Below are 16,892 nucleotides of genomic sequence, written 5' to 3' on the forward strand. Positions count from 1 at the left end.
CGTGGTGCTGCAAAGTTGTTGTAAAACTTCTTGATTCACTTTTCTTTAGTGACATTTCAGAGTCAGAGTCAGAGCTGTTACAAAAGGAACATGTTTGGTTTGGCCTGGACTTCATCCTCTTCGTCTCTTTCTCTGATAAAACACAAAGCTCTTCTTCAGCCTTGGCCGTAGAATCGCCTGAACCTTCCACCCCCTTCTTTACTCTTCATTTAACCCGGTTTAAGGTCTATCTAACCTCCCCCTGACGGCCCAAAGCTCTTGTTCATCACTTTGTCGTTTACTTTGACTGTTGCTAAAACAATGGAGTTATTCGTGTCTGAAACTGCAGCCAATGATGAACTCAGCCGCTGACAGCTGTGACAGGACTTGGCCGTGGGTCCTCCAGGGGGCGCCGTCACGTGTCTGATCTGACTGATAATGTCCTCATTAGTGAAGTCCACGCTCCTGGATCGAGTTACACCCAGCTTTCCAACGCCAGAGTGTCTTTAGCTCATGTGTGTGTTTCAGAACTTTGCTTTCTGCTGTTTAGAGACTAATGAGGCATTTGTTTCTGACTTTAGAGACAGACGAGGTGTTTGTTTCTGACTTTAGAGACGGACGAGGTGTTTGTTTCTGACTTTACAGACGGACAAGGTGTTTGTTTCTGACTTTAGAGACAGACGAGGTGTTTGTTTCTGACTTTACAGACGGACGAGGTGTTTGTTTCTGACTTTACAGATGGACGAGGTGTTTGTTTCTGACTTTACAGACGGACGAGGTGTTTGTTTCTGACTTTAGAGACAGACGAGGTGTTTGTTTCTGACTTTAGAGACGGACGAGGTGTTTGTTTCTGACTTTAGAGACAGACGAGGTGTTTGTTTCTGACTTTAGAGACTTAGAGACGGACGAGGTGTTTGTTTCTGACTTTACAGACGGACGAGGTGTTTGTTTCTGACTTTAGAGACTTAGAGACGGACGAGGTGTTTGTTTCTGACTTTAGAGACGGACGAGGTGTTTGTTTCTGACTTTAGAGACAGACGAGGTGTTTGTTTCTGACTTTAGAGACGGACGAGGTGTTTGTTTCTGACTCTAGAGACGGACGAGGTGTTTGTTTCTGACTTTAGAGACGGACGAGGTGTTTGTTTCTGACTTTAGAGACAGACGAGGTGTTTGTTTCTGACTTTAGAGACGGACGAGGTGTTTGTTTCTGACTTTAGAGACAGACGAGGTGTTTGTTTCTGACTTTAGAGACAGACGAGGTGTTTGTTTCTGACTTTAGAGACAGACGAGGTGTTTGTTTCTGACTTTAGAGACGGACGAGGTATTTGTTTCTGACTTTAGAGACTTAGAGACGGACGAGGTGTTTGTTTCTGACTTTAGAGACGGACGAGGTGTTTGTTTCTGACTTTAGAGACTTAGAGACGGACGAGGTGTTTGTTTCTGACTTTAGAGACGGACGAGGTGTTTGTTTCTGACTTTAGAGACTTAGAGACGGACGAGGTGTTTGTTTCTGACTTTAGAGACTTAGAGACGGACGAGGTGTTTGTTTCTGACTTTAGAGACAGACGAGGTGTTTGTTTCTGACTTTAGAGACTTAGAGACGGACGAGGTGTTTGTTTCTGACTTTAGAGACTTAGAGACGGACGAGGTGTTTGTTTCTGACTTTAGAGACTTAGAGACAGACGAGGTGTTTGTTTCTGACTTTAGAGACTTAGAGACGGACGAGGTGTTTGTTTCTGACTTTAGAGACTTAGAGACGGACGAGGTGTTTGTTTCTGACTTTAGAGACTTAGAGACAGACGAGGTGTTTGTTTCTGACTTTAGAGACGGACGAGGTGTTTGTTTCTGACTTTAGAGACTCAGAGACGGACGAGGTGTTTGTTTCTGACTTTACAGACAGACGAGGTGTTTGTTTCTGACTTTAGAGACTTAGAGACAGACGAGGTGTTTGTTTCTGACTTTAGAGACGGACGAGGTGTTTGTTTCTGACTTTAGAGACTTAGAGACGGACGAGGTGTTTGTTTCTGACTTTAGAGACGGACGAGGTGTTTGTTTCTGACTTTAGAGACTTAGAGACGGACGAGGTGTTTGTTTCTGACTTTAGAGACGGACGAGGAGTTTGTTTCTGACTTTAGAGACGGACGAGGTGTTTGTTTCTGACTTTAGAGACGGACGAGGTGTTTGTTTCTGACTTTAGAGACGGACGAGGTGTTTGTTTCTGACTTTAGAGACAGACGAGGTGTTTGTTTCTGACTTTAGAGACGGACGAGGTGTTTGTTTCTGACTTTAGAGACAGACGAGGTGTTTGTTTCTGACTTTAGAGACTTAGAGACGGACGAGGTGTTTGTTTCTGACTTTAGAGACAGACGAGGTGTTTGTTTCTGACTTTAGAGACAGACGAGGTGTTTGTTTCTGACTTTACAGACGGACGAGGTGTTTGTTTCTGACTTTAGAGACGGACGAGGTGTTTGTTTCTGACTTTACAGACGGACGAGGTGTTTGTTTCTGACTTTAGAGACAGACGAGGTGTTTGTTTCTGACTTTAGAGACGGACGAGGTGTTTGTTTCTGACTTTAGAGACTTACAGACGGACGAGGTGTTTGTTTCTGACTTTAGAGACGGACGAGGTGTTTGTTTCTGACTTTAGAAACAGACGAGGTGTTTGTTTCTGACTTTAGAGACTTAGAGACGGACGAGGTGTTTGTTTCTGACTTTAGAGACTTAGAGACGGACGAGGTTTTTGTTTCTGACTTTAGAGACGGACGAGGTGTTTGTTTCTGACTTTACAGACGGACGAGGTGTTTGTTTCTGACTTTAGAGACGGACGAGGTGTTTGTTTCTGACTTTAGAGACTTAGAGACGGACGAGGTGTTTGTTTCTGACTTTAGAGACTTAGAGACGGACGAGGTGTTTGTTTCTGACTTTAGAGACGGACGAGGTGTTTGTTTCTGACTTTAGAGACGGACGAGGTGTTTGTTTCTGACTTTAGAGACTTAGAGACGGACGAGGTGTTTGTTTCTGACTTTAGAGACTTAGAGACGGACGAGGTGTTTGTTTCTGACTTTAGAGACTTAGAGACGGACGAGGTGTTTGTTTCTGACTTTAGAGACGGACGAGGTGTTTGTTTCTGACTTTACAGACGGACGAGGTGTTTGTTTCTGACTTTAGAGACTTAGAGACGGACGAGGTGTTTGTTTTATGACTTTAGAGGCGGACGAGGTGTTTGTTTCTGACTTTAGAGACGGACGAGGTGTTTGTTTCTGACTTTAGAGACTTAGAGACGGACGAGGTGTTTGTTTCTGACTTTAGAGACAGACGAGGTGTTTGTTTCTGACTTTAGAGACTTAGAGACGGACGAGGTGTTTGTTTCTGACTTTAGAGACTTAGAGACGGACGAGGTGTTTGTTTCTGACTTTAGAGACGGACGAGGTGTTTGTTTCTGACTTTAGAGACGGACGAGGTGTTTGTTTCTGACTTTAGAGACTTAGAGACGGACGAGGTGTTTGTTTCTGACTTTAGAGACAGACGAGGTGTTTGTTTCTGACTTTAGAGACTCAGAGACAGACGAGGTGTTTGTTTCTGACTTTAGAGACAGACGAGGTGTTTGTTTCTGACTTTAGAGACAGACGAGGTGTTTGTTTCTGACTTTAGAGACGGACGAGGTGTTTGTTTCTGACTTTAGAGACGGACGAGGTGTTTGTTTCTGACTTTAGAGACAGACGAGGTGTTTGTTTCTGACTTTAGAGACGGACGAGGTGTTTGTTTCTGACTTTAGAGACAGACGAGGTGTTTGTTTCTGACTTTAGAGACAGACGAGGTGTTTGTTTCTGACTTTACAGACGGACGAGGTGTTTGTTTCTGACTTTAGAGACGGACGAGGTGTTTGTTTCTGACTTTAGAGACGGACGAGGTGTTTGTTTCTGACTTTAGAGACAGACGAGGTGTTTGTTTCTGACTTTAGAGACGGACGAGGTGTTTGTTTCTGACTTTAGAGACAGACGAGGTGTTTGTTTCTGACTTTAGAGACAGACGAGGTGTTTGTTTCTGACTTTAGAGACAGACGAGGTGTTTGTTTCTGACTTTAGAGACGGACGAGGTGTTTGTTTCTGACTTTAGAGACGGACGAGGTGTTTGTTTCTGACTTTAGAGACTTAGAGACGGACGAGGCGCTGACAGGCGTAACCACAGTCCTCACAGCCCTGGCCTGTAAAAGCTCAGATCTCTGACTGTGAGTGGAGCCGTGACACCAGCTGCAGCCGTCAGCGCTTCGCTCCACTTTACGAGGCGTGTTTTAGAGCCGTGTTTTACAGCAGATAACCGTGACAACTGTTTAACATGTCATTTTAGATATTCATGTCGGGTCTTACTGTATTTGATCTGAGGCCAGCTGCACACGCACCACAGCACCATGGATACAGTCGTGTACAGTATTTACTAAAACAATTAGCCATGAACAAAGAAAATCTAACTTTAATCCACACCAGGGGTTCCCACACTCACACACACAAATCTGGTTTCAGGAGGTTTGTTTGGAAGCACAGGAACTAAAGAAGAAAGTAACAGACAATCAGAATCTTCCAACAAAACAAGTCAAGAAACATGAACCTGTGGTGGAGAACCCGGTCAAACCATCAGTTTACAAACGCATGAGAATCGCCTTGAATCCCCGACAGAACCAAAACTGGCTCTGGAACATCCCTCTAAAACCACACGAGGCTGATCCCGCTGTGTGTCCTGACAGGGCAGTGATGGAGTCAGGGGCGGCAGGTGCAGCAGGTGCGGCAGGTGCGGCAGGTGCAGCAGCCGTGATGATCGATGAGCTGATGGAGCTGACGGCTCAGAGTCTGACGGAGCTGGAGATAAACGACAGGTTCAACGTCATCAAAGAAATCGGCCGCGGGAAATACGGCCACGTCCTGATGGTCACGCATCGCTGTAAAGGTAACACTGCCCCCTACAAACCACAGTCTACACACTCTACAAACTAACCCTAACCTCTACAAACCAACCTCTATACACTGCACACTCCACTGACCCGGGGCTGAGGGGAGTCTCTCCACTGACCCGAGGCTGAGGGGAGTCTCTCCACTGACCCGGGGCTGAGGGGAGTCTCTCCACTGACCCGAGGCTGAGGGGAGTCTCTCCACTGACCCGGGGCTGAGGGGAGTCTCTCCACTGACCCGGGGCTGAGGGGAGTCTCTCCACTGACCCGAGGCTGAGGGGAGTCTCTTTACAGACCCGGGGCTGAGGGGAGACTCTCCACTGACCCGGGGCTGAGGGGAGTCTCTCCACTGACCCGAGGCTGAGGGGAGTCTCTTTACAGACCCGGGGCTGAGGGGAGACTCTCCACTGACCCGGGGCTGAGGGGAGTCTCTCCACTGACCCGGGGCTGAGGGGAGACTCTCCTTAGACCCGGGGCTGAGGGGAGTCTCTCCACAGACCTGGGGCTGAGGGGAGTTTCTCCTTAGACCCGGGGCTGAGGGGAGTCTCTCCACTGACCCGGGGCTGAGGGGAGTCTCTCCACAGCCCCGGGGCTGAGGGGAGACTCTCCACTGACCCGGGGCTGAGGGGAGTCTCTCCACTGACCCGGGGCTGAGGGGAGTCTCTCCTCTAACCCGGGGCTGAGGGGAGTCTCTCCACTGACCCGGGGCTGAGGGGAGTCTCTCCTTAGACCCGGGGCTGAGGGGAGTCTCTCCACTGACCCGGGGCTGAGGAGAGTCTCTCTACAGACCCGGGGCTGAGGAGAGTCTCTCTACAGACCCGGGGCTGAGGAGAGTCTCTCTACAGACCCGGGGCTGAGGAGAGTCTCTCCACTGACCCGGGGCTGAGGGGAGTCTCTCCACAGACCCGGGGCTGAGGGGAGTCTCTCCACTGACCCGGGGCTGAGGGGAGTCTCTCCAGTCACTTCCTGCGTGATATTGGGCTATAACGGGAGGACGGCGGGACAGAGGAGTAAAATACTTTACATAAATGACCAACGTATCTGTTCACCTGATTGTCTTGGTGAGGGATGAACTCCTGAATGTGCGCATGTGCTGAGCGAGTGTGTCTCATTAAAGCTTTAGTATTATTATTTAGTATTATTTAATATCAATGGGAGCCAAGAAACCTATGGAAGTAATTCTGCCAATCCTCTTTTCTGTTTGATGCTAAGCTTCTGAAAACACGTGTAGAATCCACCACATGACGGGAACGGCATCTGATTAATGTGAATACTTGTTTATCACAGTGTCCGTATGGGAGTCTGTGCCGAGAGCAGACACTGGAGCTCCGTCTATAGAGATGTTTGGTCCACTTTCAAAAGCTCATGATGTGAATATTCTCGAGTCGTTACCGGATTAAAACCTGGGTAAAACTCGCGGAGAGAAACTGGAGCCTCTCAGAGAGAGTTCATACAGAGACGAGGACGACTGGGCAGCGCAAAACCCGGACTGGGCAGCGCAAAACCCGGACTGTAGTCTGTTAAACCAGGACTGGACTCTGTTAAACCAGGACTGGACTCCCTTAAACCAGGACTGGACTCCAGAGACTGCAGAGTCTGGAGCTCGAGTGTTTGGACCGAGTAGAGTCTGGAGCTCGAGTGTTTGGACTGTGCAGACTCTGGAGCTCGAGTGTTTGGACCGAGCAGACTCTGGAGCTCGAGTGTTTGGACTGTGCAGAGTTTGGAGCTCGAGTGTTTGGACTGTGCAGACTCTGGAGCTCGAGTGTTTGGACTGTGCAGACTCTGGAGCTCGAGTGTTTGGACCGTGTAGACTCTGGAGCTCGAGTGTTTGGACCGTGCAGACTCTGGAGCTCGAGTGTTTGGACCGTGTAGACTCTGGAGCTCGAGTGTTTGGACCGTGCAGAGTCTGGAGCTCGAGTGTTTGGACCGTGCAGACTCTGGAGCTCGAGTGTTTGGACCGTGCAGAGTCTGGAGCTCGAGTGTTTGGACCGTGTAGACTCTGGAGCTCGAGTGTTTGGACTGTGTAGACTCTGGAGCTCGAGTGTTTGGACTGTGTAGAGTCTGGAGCTCGAGTGTTTGGACTGTGTAGACTCTGGAGCTCGAGTGTTTGGACCGTGCAGAGTCTGGAGCTCGAGTGTTCGGACTGTGTAGAGTCTGGAGCTCGAGTGTTCGGACTGTGCAGAGTCTGGAGCTCGAGTGTTCGGACTGTGCAGAGTCTGGAGCTCGAGTGTTCGGACTGTGTAGAGTCTGGAGCTCGAGTGTTTGGACTGTGCAGACTCTGGAGCTCGAGTGTTTGGACTGTGCAGAGTCTGGAGCTCGAGTGTTTGGACTGTGCAGAGTCTGGAGCTCGAGTGTTTGGACCGAGTAGACTCTGGAGCTCGAGTGTTTGGACTGTGCAGAGTCTGGAGCTCGAGTGTTTGGACTGTGCAGAGTCTGGAGCTCGAGTGTTTGGACCGAGCAGACTCTGGAGCTCGAGTGTTTGGACTGTGCAGACTCTGGAGCTCGAGTGTTTGGACTGTGCAGACTCTGGAGCTCGAGTGTTTGGACTGTGCAGACTCTGGAGCTCGAGTGTTTGGACTGTGTAGACTCTGGAGCTCGAGTGTTTGGACTGTGTAGAGTCTGGAGCTCGAGTGTTCGGACTGTGCAGAGTCTGGAGCTCGAGTGTTCGGACCGTGTAGAGTCTGGAGCTCGAGTGTTTGGACTGTGTAGAGTCTGGAGCTCGAGTGTTTGGACCGAGCAGAGTCTGGAGCTCGAGTGTTTGGACCGAGCAGAGTCTGGAGCTCGAGTGTTTGGACCGAGCAGAGTCTGGAGCTCGAGTGTTTGGACTGTGCAGAGTCTGGAGCTCGAGTGTTTGGACCGAGCAGAGTCTGGAGCTCGAGTGTTCGGACTGTGCAGACTCTGGAGCTCGAGTGTTTGGACCGTGTAGACTCTGGAGCTCGAGTGTTTGGACCGTGCAGAGTCTGGAGCTCGAGTGTTCGGACTGTGTAGACTCTGGAGCTCGAGTGTTTGGACTGTGCAGACTCTGGAGCTCGAGTGTTTGGACTGTGTAGACTCTGGAGCTCGAGTGTTCGGACTGTGTAGACTCTGGAGCTCGAGTGTTTGGACCGTGTAGAGTCTGGAGCTCGAGTGTTTGGACTGTGTAGACTCTGGAGCTCGAGTGTTCGGACTGTGCAGACTCTGGAGCTCGAGTGTTCGGACTGTGCAGAGTCTGGAGCTCGAGTGTTCGGACCGTGCAGAGTCTGGAGCTCGAGTGTTCGGACTGTGTAGAGTCTGGAGCTCGAGTGTTTGGACTGTGCAGACTCTGGAGCTCGAGTGTTTGGACCGAGCAGACTCTGGAGCTCGAGTGTTTGGACCGAGCAGACTCTGGAGCTCGAGTGTTTGGACCGTGCAGAGTCTGGAGCTCGAGTGTTTGGACCTTGCAGAGTCTGGAGCTCGAGTGTTTGGACCGTGCAGACTCTGGAGCTCGAGTGTTTGGACCGCTTAGACCGCAGGGCAGGCCGACCACAGACCGCAGCCCCCAAAGCGCTGAATGCAGAGAATGGAATGGCCTTTAAAAAGCCGCTCACATGTCCATCCATCACTGCGGCCTTGCTCAATGACACACAGGAAACCTCAGGGGAATCTAACCCTGGCTCTTGCCCCAGTGTGGTGTGAATATCTCCACGCGCTCGGAGCCGTGTTACCGCGAGTGTGAGGGAACAGCAGGTGCTTGTTCTGCGCTGACGGACGGCTATGTCAAACACATTATCTCCAAACTTCATCTGCGCTTCATCCGAGGCCGCGGCACAAACAGACTCCATTAAAGGGATTATGTTTTCAAATGTATGTCGAGCTTTAAACGCTGTCACGGTTATTTCATTTAAACTTTACTGTTTGTTGGAGCTGTGATCGAGAGGTTTTCATGGTGCGTTCAAAGACACATTATACACAAGTCAGTGCTTTTGGAGGTTGAGTTTTGAGTATTTTTTAAAGTTTGCAGTGAGTTTCTGATGGGGAGTGGGTTCCGGAGGCTCGGTTCCTCAGGGTTCAGCTGATTTTGCGGTTGGTTTTAGGAGGTTTCAGTCGGCAGAACGGAGGCGATGGGAGGAGGTCAGTGAGGTGGAAACTCGACGGAGACACTGAAGTCTTGAGAGGAGTCGAGGAGCGATTTGGGGCCAATGACATCAGACTTATTGCAGTTGAGTTGAAGGAAGTTCATCCAGGGTTTTCTTGAAGAGAGGTGGTTTGTGATGGTGGGCTCTGAGGTTGGCAGGTGAGACGTGCAGAACTAAGAGTCAGAGATGCCCACATGCTGCAGGTGGAGAAGGATGGAGGAGGAACAGGAGTGTGAGGCCAGCAGGAGGTCATTTGTTACTTTGATTCGTGCGCCGTATTGTTCCTTTAAAGATAATATTAAAGATAAGACTTAAAGATCTATGTAAAGCAGGCGAGACAGATTCACAGGGGATTTTATAGATGTGTTTGTTCAATCAATCAATCAGTCAATCAATGGTTTTGTAAAGCCCAATATCACAACAGGAGTTTCCTCACAGCTGCACTAAACATTAAGGCAATAAAACAGAACAGTAAATATGACAATGTAAAGAAAGTGTCCAGGCAAACATAAAGTCTAAGGTGGTCCCCGTCCTCAGACCCTCCAGCACGGTGAGGAAAACCTCAAAAACCCAAACCTCGGGGAGAACCACAGTAGGAGAGATCCACGGCAGAACAACGTCCAGTCCTTGTTGGAGCTGCAGTTATTCTTGTCCAATCCATGTAGGCGGGTTCCTCCATTTGATCTGAAACAGGAAGGGGGAAAAGAAAACACTGTGTGAATAGTAATAAACAGACTTCAGCTAAAGATAAATATTGTATCATGATGAGACAAAGTTTGCAGTGAGAACAAGAGGACCGTACGTCCCACAGCAGTGTTTCTCCTGAGGCTTTACTTCAGGATGTGGGTCAGAGCTTTAAAGGAACAGGCCAGTGTTTTTCCACACTGAGATATGTTCTTACCTGAGCTGTGACGAGTTCTTTAGGACCTGTCTGATCTTCAGTCACGTAAACACAGCGCCGACGGCGTTAGCATTTAGCCTCTCCCTCTCTCCTCTATAGCTCCAAAACAGGTCAAGATAGAAGCTACAGTAAAGTGAAGATTACTGCGCGGATTTCAAACTACTCCTGGTATTATTACGCCTTACAATATAGTCCCCCTTTTATCCGCTTAGAAAATCCACATTGTTTAATTGTGTGTAATTATACTTTGTAGTGGAACACTTCACGTAACCATATTTAAATAGGGAAAACGTGGAAGAGCTTGGTAGCTTCTATCTGGACCTGTTTTGGAGCTATAGAGGAGAGAGGGAGAGGCTAAATGCTAACGCCGTCTGCGCTGTGTTTACGTGACTGAAGATCAGACAGGTCCTTTTTTTGTTTGGTGTTCAACTCATTTTTGTAACTTTTTTGTTGCATTTTTGTCATTTTTTTGTCACTTTTTTGTCATTTTTTGTCATTTTTTTGTCACTTTTTTGTCACTTTTTTATCACATTTTTGTCACTTTTTTGTCACTTTTTTGTCATTTTTTCATCACTTTTTTGTCACTTTTTTGTCACTTTTTTGTCACATTTTTGTCATTTTTTTATCACATTTTTGTCACTTTTTTGTCATTTTTTTGTCACATTTTTGTCATTTTTTTGTCACATTTTTGTCATTTTTTTATCACATTTTTGTCATTTTTTTGTCACATTTTTGTCATTTTTTCATCACTTTTTTGTCACTTTTTTGTCACTTTTTTGTCACTTTTTTGTCATTTCAAAATTACACAATGTGGATTTTCTAAGCGGATAAAAGGGGGAACTATATTGTAAGGCGTAATAATACCAGGAGTAGTTTGGCATCCGCGCAGTAAAGTGAAGATTACTGCGCTGTGTTTACGTGACTGAAGATCAGACAGGTCCTAAAGAACTCGTCACAGCTCAGGTAAGAACATATCTCAGTGTGGAAAAACGCTGGCCTGTTCCTTTAACAAACTGACCTGATCACAAGCTCATTCGTAGAGGTACGTTTGAGCCTAGTCTTCAGTGTCTCTGGTGTGTTCAGTGTCTCTGGTGAGTTCAGTGTCTCTGGTGTGTTCAGTGTCTCTGTGGTGAGTTCAGTGTCTCTCTGGTGTGTTCAGTGTCTCTGTGGTGAGTTCAGTGTCTCTCTGGTGTGATCAGCGTCTCTGTGGTGAGTTCAGTGTCTCTCTGGTGTTCAGTGTCTCTCTGGTGTGTTCAGGGACCCCGATGGCGCTGAAGCTCCTCCCTAAAGCGTCGACGCAGCTGCAGACCTTCCTGAGAGAATACTGCACGGCTCTGACTCTCAGTCATCCATCCATCGTGGCTCTGTTCGGCATCGCCTTCCAGTCGCATCAGCACTACTGCTACGCCCAGGAGCTGACGGGGCGGGACTTACTGAGCACCATCACGCCCAAGGTCAGTGACATCATCTACAGGCCCCACCAACACCGGTGTGACCCAACACCCCGGAACCCAACACCCCCGGAACCCAACACCCCATAACCCAACACCCCGGAACCCAACACCCCCATAACCCAACACCCCCACAACCCAACACCCCCGGAACCCAACACCCCATAACCCAACACCCCATAACCCAACACCCCATAACCCAACACCCCCGGAACCCAACACCCCATAACCCAACACCCCATAACCCAACACCCCATAACCCAACACCCCTGGAACCCAACACCCCATAACCCAACACCCCTGGAACCCAACACCCCATAACCCAACACCCCATAACCCAACACCCCATAACCCAACACCCCTGGAACCCAACACCCCGGAACCCAACACCCCCACAACCCAACACCCCTGGAACCCAACACCCCGGAACCCAACACCCCCACAACCCAACACCCCTGGAACCCAACACCCCATAACCCAACACCCCGGAACCCAACACCCCCACAACCCAACACCCCCGGAACCCAACACCCCCGGAACCCAACACCCCATAACCCAACACCCCATAACCCAACACCCCCGGAACCCAACACCCCACAACCCAACACCCCATAACCCAACACCCCGGAACCCAACACCCCATAACCCAACACCCCCATAACCCAACACCCCCATAACCCAACACCCCCATAACCCAACACCCCATAACCCAACACCCCATAACCCAACACCCCATAACCCAACACCCCTGGAACCCAACACCCCCGGAACCCAACACCCCCGGAACCCAACACCCCATAACCCAACACCCCATAACCCAACACCCCTGGAACCCAACACCCCCGGAACCCAACACCCCCATAACCCAACACCCCCATAACCCAACACCCCATAACCCAACACCCCCATAACCCAACACCCCATAACCCAACACCCCCATAACCCAACACCCCATAACCCAACACCCCATAACCCAACACCCCATAACCCAACACCCCATAACCCAACACCCCCATAACCCAACACCCCCGGAACCCAACACCCCATAACCCAACACCCCCATAACCCAACACCCCATAACCCAACACCCCATAACCCAACACCCCATAACCCAACACCCCATAACCCAACACCCCATAACCCAACACCCCCATAACCCAACACCCCATAACCCAACACCCCATAACCCAACACCCCATAACCCAACACCCCCGGAACCCAACACCCCCGGAACCCAACACCCCCGGAACCCAACACCCCATAACCCAACACCCCCGGAACCCAACACCCCCGGAACCCAACACCCCCGGAACCCAACACCCCCGGAACCCAACACCCCATAACCCAACACCCCCGGAACCCAACACCCCCGGAACCCAACACCCCATAACCCAACACCCCATAACCCAACACCCCCGGAACCCAACACCCCCGGAACCCAACACCCCCGGAACCCAACACCCCATAACCCAACACCCCCGGAACCCAACACCCCCGGAACCCAACACCCCCGGAACCCAACACCCCCATAACCCAACACCCCATAACCCAACACCCCCATAACCCAACACCCCCATAACCCAACACCCCATAACCCAACACCCCATAACCCAACACCCCCGGAACCCAACACCCCCGGAACCCAACACCCCCGGAACCCAACACCCCATAACCCAACACCCCATAACCCAACACCCCCATAACCCAACACCCCATAACCCAACACCCCGGAACCCAACACCCCCGGAACCCAACACCCCCGGAACCCAACACCCCATAACCCAACACCCCATAACCCAACACCCCCATAACCCAACACCCCATAACCCAACACCCCATAACCCAACACCCCATAACCCAACACCCCACAACCCAAAACCCCATAACCCAACACCCCATAACCCAACACCCCCATAACCCAACACCCCATAACCCAACACCCCGTTACCCAACACCCCCATAACCCAACACCCCATAACCCAACACCCCCATAACCCAACACCCCCGGAACCCAACACCCCCATAACCCAACACCCCATAACCCAACACCCCCATAACCCAACACCCCATAACCCAACACCCCCGGAACCCAACACCCCCATAACCCAACACCCCATAACACAACACCCCATAACCCAACACCCCATAACCCAACACCCCCGGAACCCAACACCCCCATAACCCAACACCCCATAACCCAACACCCCATAACCCAACACCCCATAACCCAACACCCCATAACCCAACACCCCATAACCCAACACCCCCGGAACCCAACACCCCCATAACCCAACACCCCCGGAACCCAACACCCCCGGAACCCAACACCCCCGGAACCCAACACCCCCGGAACCCAACACCCCATAACCCAACACCCCATAACCCAACACCCCATAACCCAACACCCCATAACCCAACACCCCATAACCCAACACCCCCATAACCCAACACCCCATAACCCAACACCCCCGGAACCCAACACCCCCGGAACCCAACACCCCCGGAACCCAACACCCCCGGAACCCAACACCCCATAACCCAACACCCCATAACCCAACACCCCATAACCCAACACCCCATAACCCAACACCCCATAACCCAACACCCCATAACCCAACACCCCCGGAACCCAACACCCCATAACCCAACACCCCGGAACCCAACACCCCCGGAACCCAACACCCCCGGAACCCAACACCCCCGGAACCCAACACCCCATAACCCAACACCCCGGAACCCAACACCCCATAACCCAACACCCCATAACCCAACACCCCATAACCCAAAACCCCTGGAACCCAACACCCCATAACCCAACACCCCCGGAACCCAACACCCCATAACCCAACACCCCATAACCCAACACCCCACAACCCAACACCCCATAACCCAACACCCCCGGAACCCAACACCCCATAACCCAACACCCCATAACCCAACACCCCATAACCCAACACCCCATAACCCAACACCCCCGGAACCCAACACCCCCGGAACCCAACACCCCCGGAACCCAACACCCCCATAACCCAACACCCCATAACCCAACACCCCATAACCCAACACCCCTGGAACCCAACACCCCTGGAACCCAAAACCCCATAACCCAACACCCCTGGAACCCAACACCCCATAACCCAACACCCCCGGAACCCAACACCCCCACAACCCAACACCCCCGGAACCCAACACCCCCACAACCCAACACCCTCTCTCACCCTCTCTGTTCCCTCTCTAACCCTCTCTAACCCTCTCTAACCCTCTCTAACCCTCTCTAACCCTCTCTAACCCTCTCTAACCCTCTCTAACCCTCTCTAACCCTCTCTGCCCTCTCTCTAACCCTCTCTCTAACCCTCTCTAACCCTCTCTCTAACCCTCTCTAACCCTCTCTAACCCTCTCTCTAACCCTCTCTCTAACCCTCTCTAACCCTCTCTAACCCTCTCTCTAACCCTCTCTCTAACCCTCTCTAACCCTCTCTCTAACCCTCTCTCTAACCCTCTCTAACCCTCTCTCTAACCCTCCCTAACCCTCTCTAACCCTCTCTGCCCTCTCTCTAACCCTCTCTAACCCTCTCTCTAACCCTCTCTCTAACCCTCCCTAACCCTCTCTAACCCTCTCTCTAACCCTCTCTCTAACCCTCTCTCTAACCCTCTCTAACCCTCTCTAACCCTCTCTCTAACCCTCCCTAACCCTCTCTAACCCTCTCTGCCCTCTCTCTAACCCTCTCTAACCCTCTCTCTAACCCTCTCTCTAACCCTCTCTAACCCTCTCTCTAACCCTCTCTCTAACCCTCTCTAACCCTCTCTAACCCTCTCTCTAACCCTCTCTAACCCTCTCTAACCCTCTCTCTAACCCTCTCTCTAACCCTCTCTAACCCTCTCTAACCCTCTCTCTAACCCTCCCTAACCCTCTCTAACCCTCTCTGCCCTCTCTCTAACCCTCTCTCTAACCCTCTCTCTAACCCTCTCTCTAACCCTCTCTCTAACCCTCTCTCTAACCCTCTCTCTAACCCTCTCTCTAACCCTCTCTCTAACCCTCTCTCTAACCCTCTCTCTAACCCTCTCTAACCCTCTCTAACCCTCTCTAACCCTCTCTCTAACCCTCTCTAACCCTCTCTCTAACCCTCTCTCTAACCCTCTCTCTAACCCTCTCTAACCCTCTCTAACCCTCCCTAACCCTCTCTAACCCTCTCTAACCCTCTCTAACCCTCTCTCTAACCCTCCCTAACCCTCTCTAACCCTCTCTAACCCTCTCTCTAACCCTCTCTAACCCTCTCTAACCCTCTCTGCCCTCTCTCTAACCCTCTCTAACCCTCTCTAACCCTCTCTCTCCCCCCCAGGTGGGCCTCCCTGAGCCCGTGGTGAAGCGCTGTTCCCTCTCTAACCCTCTCTAACCCTCTCTGCCCTCTCTGTTCCCTCTCTAACCCTCTCTAACCCTCTCTGCCCTCTCTCTAACCCTCTCTCTCCCCCCCAGGTGGGCCTCCCTGAGCCCGCGGTGAAGCGCTGTGCCCTCTCTAACCCTCTCTAACCATCTCTAACCCTCTCTAACCCTCTCTAACCCTCTCTAACCCTCTCTAACCCTCTCTCTAACCCTCTCTGTTCCCCAGGTGGGCCTCCCTGAGCCCGTGGTGAAGCGCTGTACCCTCTCTAACCCTCTCTAACCCTCTCTAACCCTCTCTCTAACCCTCTCTCTAACCCTCTCTCTAACCCTCTCTAACCCTCTCTAACCCTCTCTCTAACCCTCTCTAACCCTCCCTAACCCTCTCTCTAACCCTCTCTCTAACCCTCTCTAACCCTCTCTCTAACCCTCTCTAACCCTCTCTCTAACCCTCTCTCTAACCCTCTCTAACCCTCTCTCTAACCCTCTCTCCCCCTGCAGGTGGGCCTCCCTGAGCCCGTGGTGAAGCGCTGTACCCTCTCTAACCCTCTCTCTAACCCTCTCTAACCCTCTCTCTAACCCTCTCTCCCCCTGCAGGTGGGCCTCCCTGAGCCCGTGGTGAAGCGCTGTGCCCTCTCTGCCCCTCTCTAACCCTCCCTAACCCTCTCTAACCCTCTCTCTAACCCTCTCTCTGCCCCTCTCTCTGCCCCCCCCCAGGTGGGCCTCCCTGAGCCCGCGGTGAAGCGCTGTGCCCTCTCTAACCCTCTCTAACCCTCTCTCTCCCCCCCCCCAGGTGGGCCTCCCTGAGCCCGCGGTGAAGCGCTGTGCCCTCTCTCTAACCCTCTCTAACCCTCTCTAACCCTCTCTAACCCTCTCTGTTCCCTCTCTAACCCTCTCTAGCCCTCTCTGCCCTCTCTCTAACCCTCTCTCCCCCCCCCAGGTGGGCCTCCCTGAGCCCGCGGTGAAGCGCTGTGCCCTCTCTCTAACCCTCTCTAACCATCTCTAACCATCTCTAACCCTCTCTAACCCTCTCTCTAACCCTCTCTCTAACCCTCTCTCTAACCATCTCTAACCATCTCTAACCCTCTCTAACCCTCTCTCTAACCCTCTCTCTAACCCTCTCTAACCCTCTCTCTAACCATCTCTA

General features: G+C 51.3%; 1 protein-coding gene across 1 annotated transcript; it reads left to right on the top strand.

The window, feature by feature from the left end:
- Window positions 1-4,787: 4,787 nt before the first annotated feature.
- On the top strand, window positions 4,788-16,396 carry LOC306982867 (serine/threonine-protein kinase SBK2-like; the record flags this gene model as incomplete). Its single annotated transcript, XM_079583318.1, has 6 exons — window positions 4,788-4,920; window positions 11,174-11,370; window positions 15,842-15,862; window positions 15,975-15,995; window positions 16,247-16,267; window positions 16,343-16,396. 6 exons carry the CDS (start codon window positions 4,788-4,790, stop codon window positions 16,394-16,396), a joined length of 447 nt encoding a protein of 148 aa, XP_079439444.1.
- Window positions 16,397-16,892: the final 496 nt, after the last annotated feature.

This window comes from Gobius niger (genome assembly GCF_951799975.1).
Source record: "Gobius niger genome assembly, contig: SCAFFOLD_197, whole genome shotgun sequence".
Lineage (NCBI taxonomy): Eukaryota > Metazoa > Chordata > Actinopteri > Gobiiformes > Gobiidae > Gobius > Gobius niger.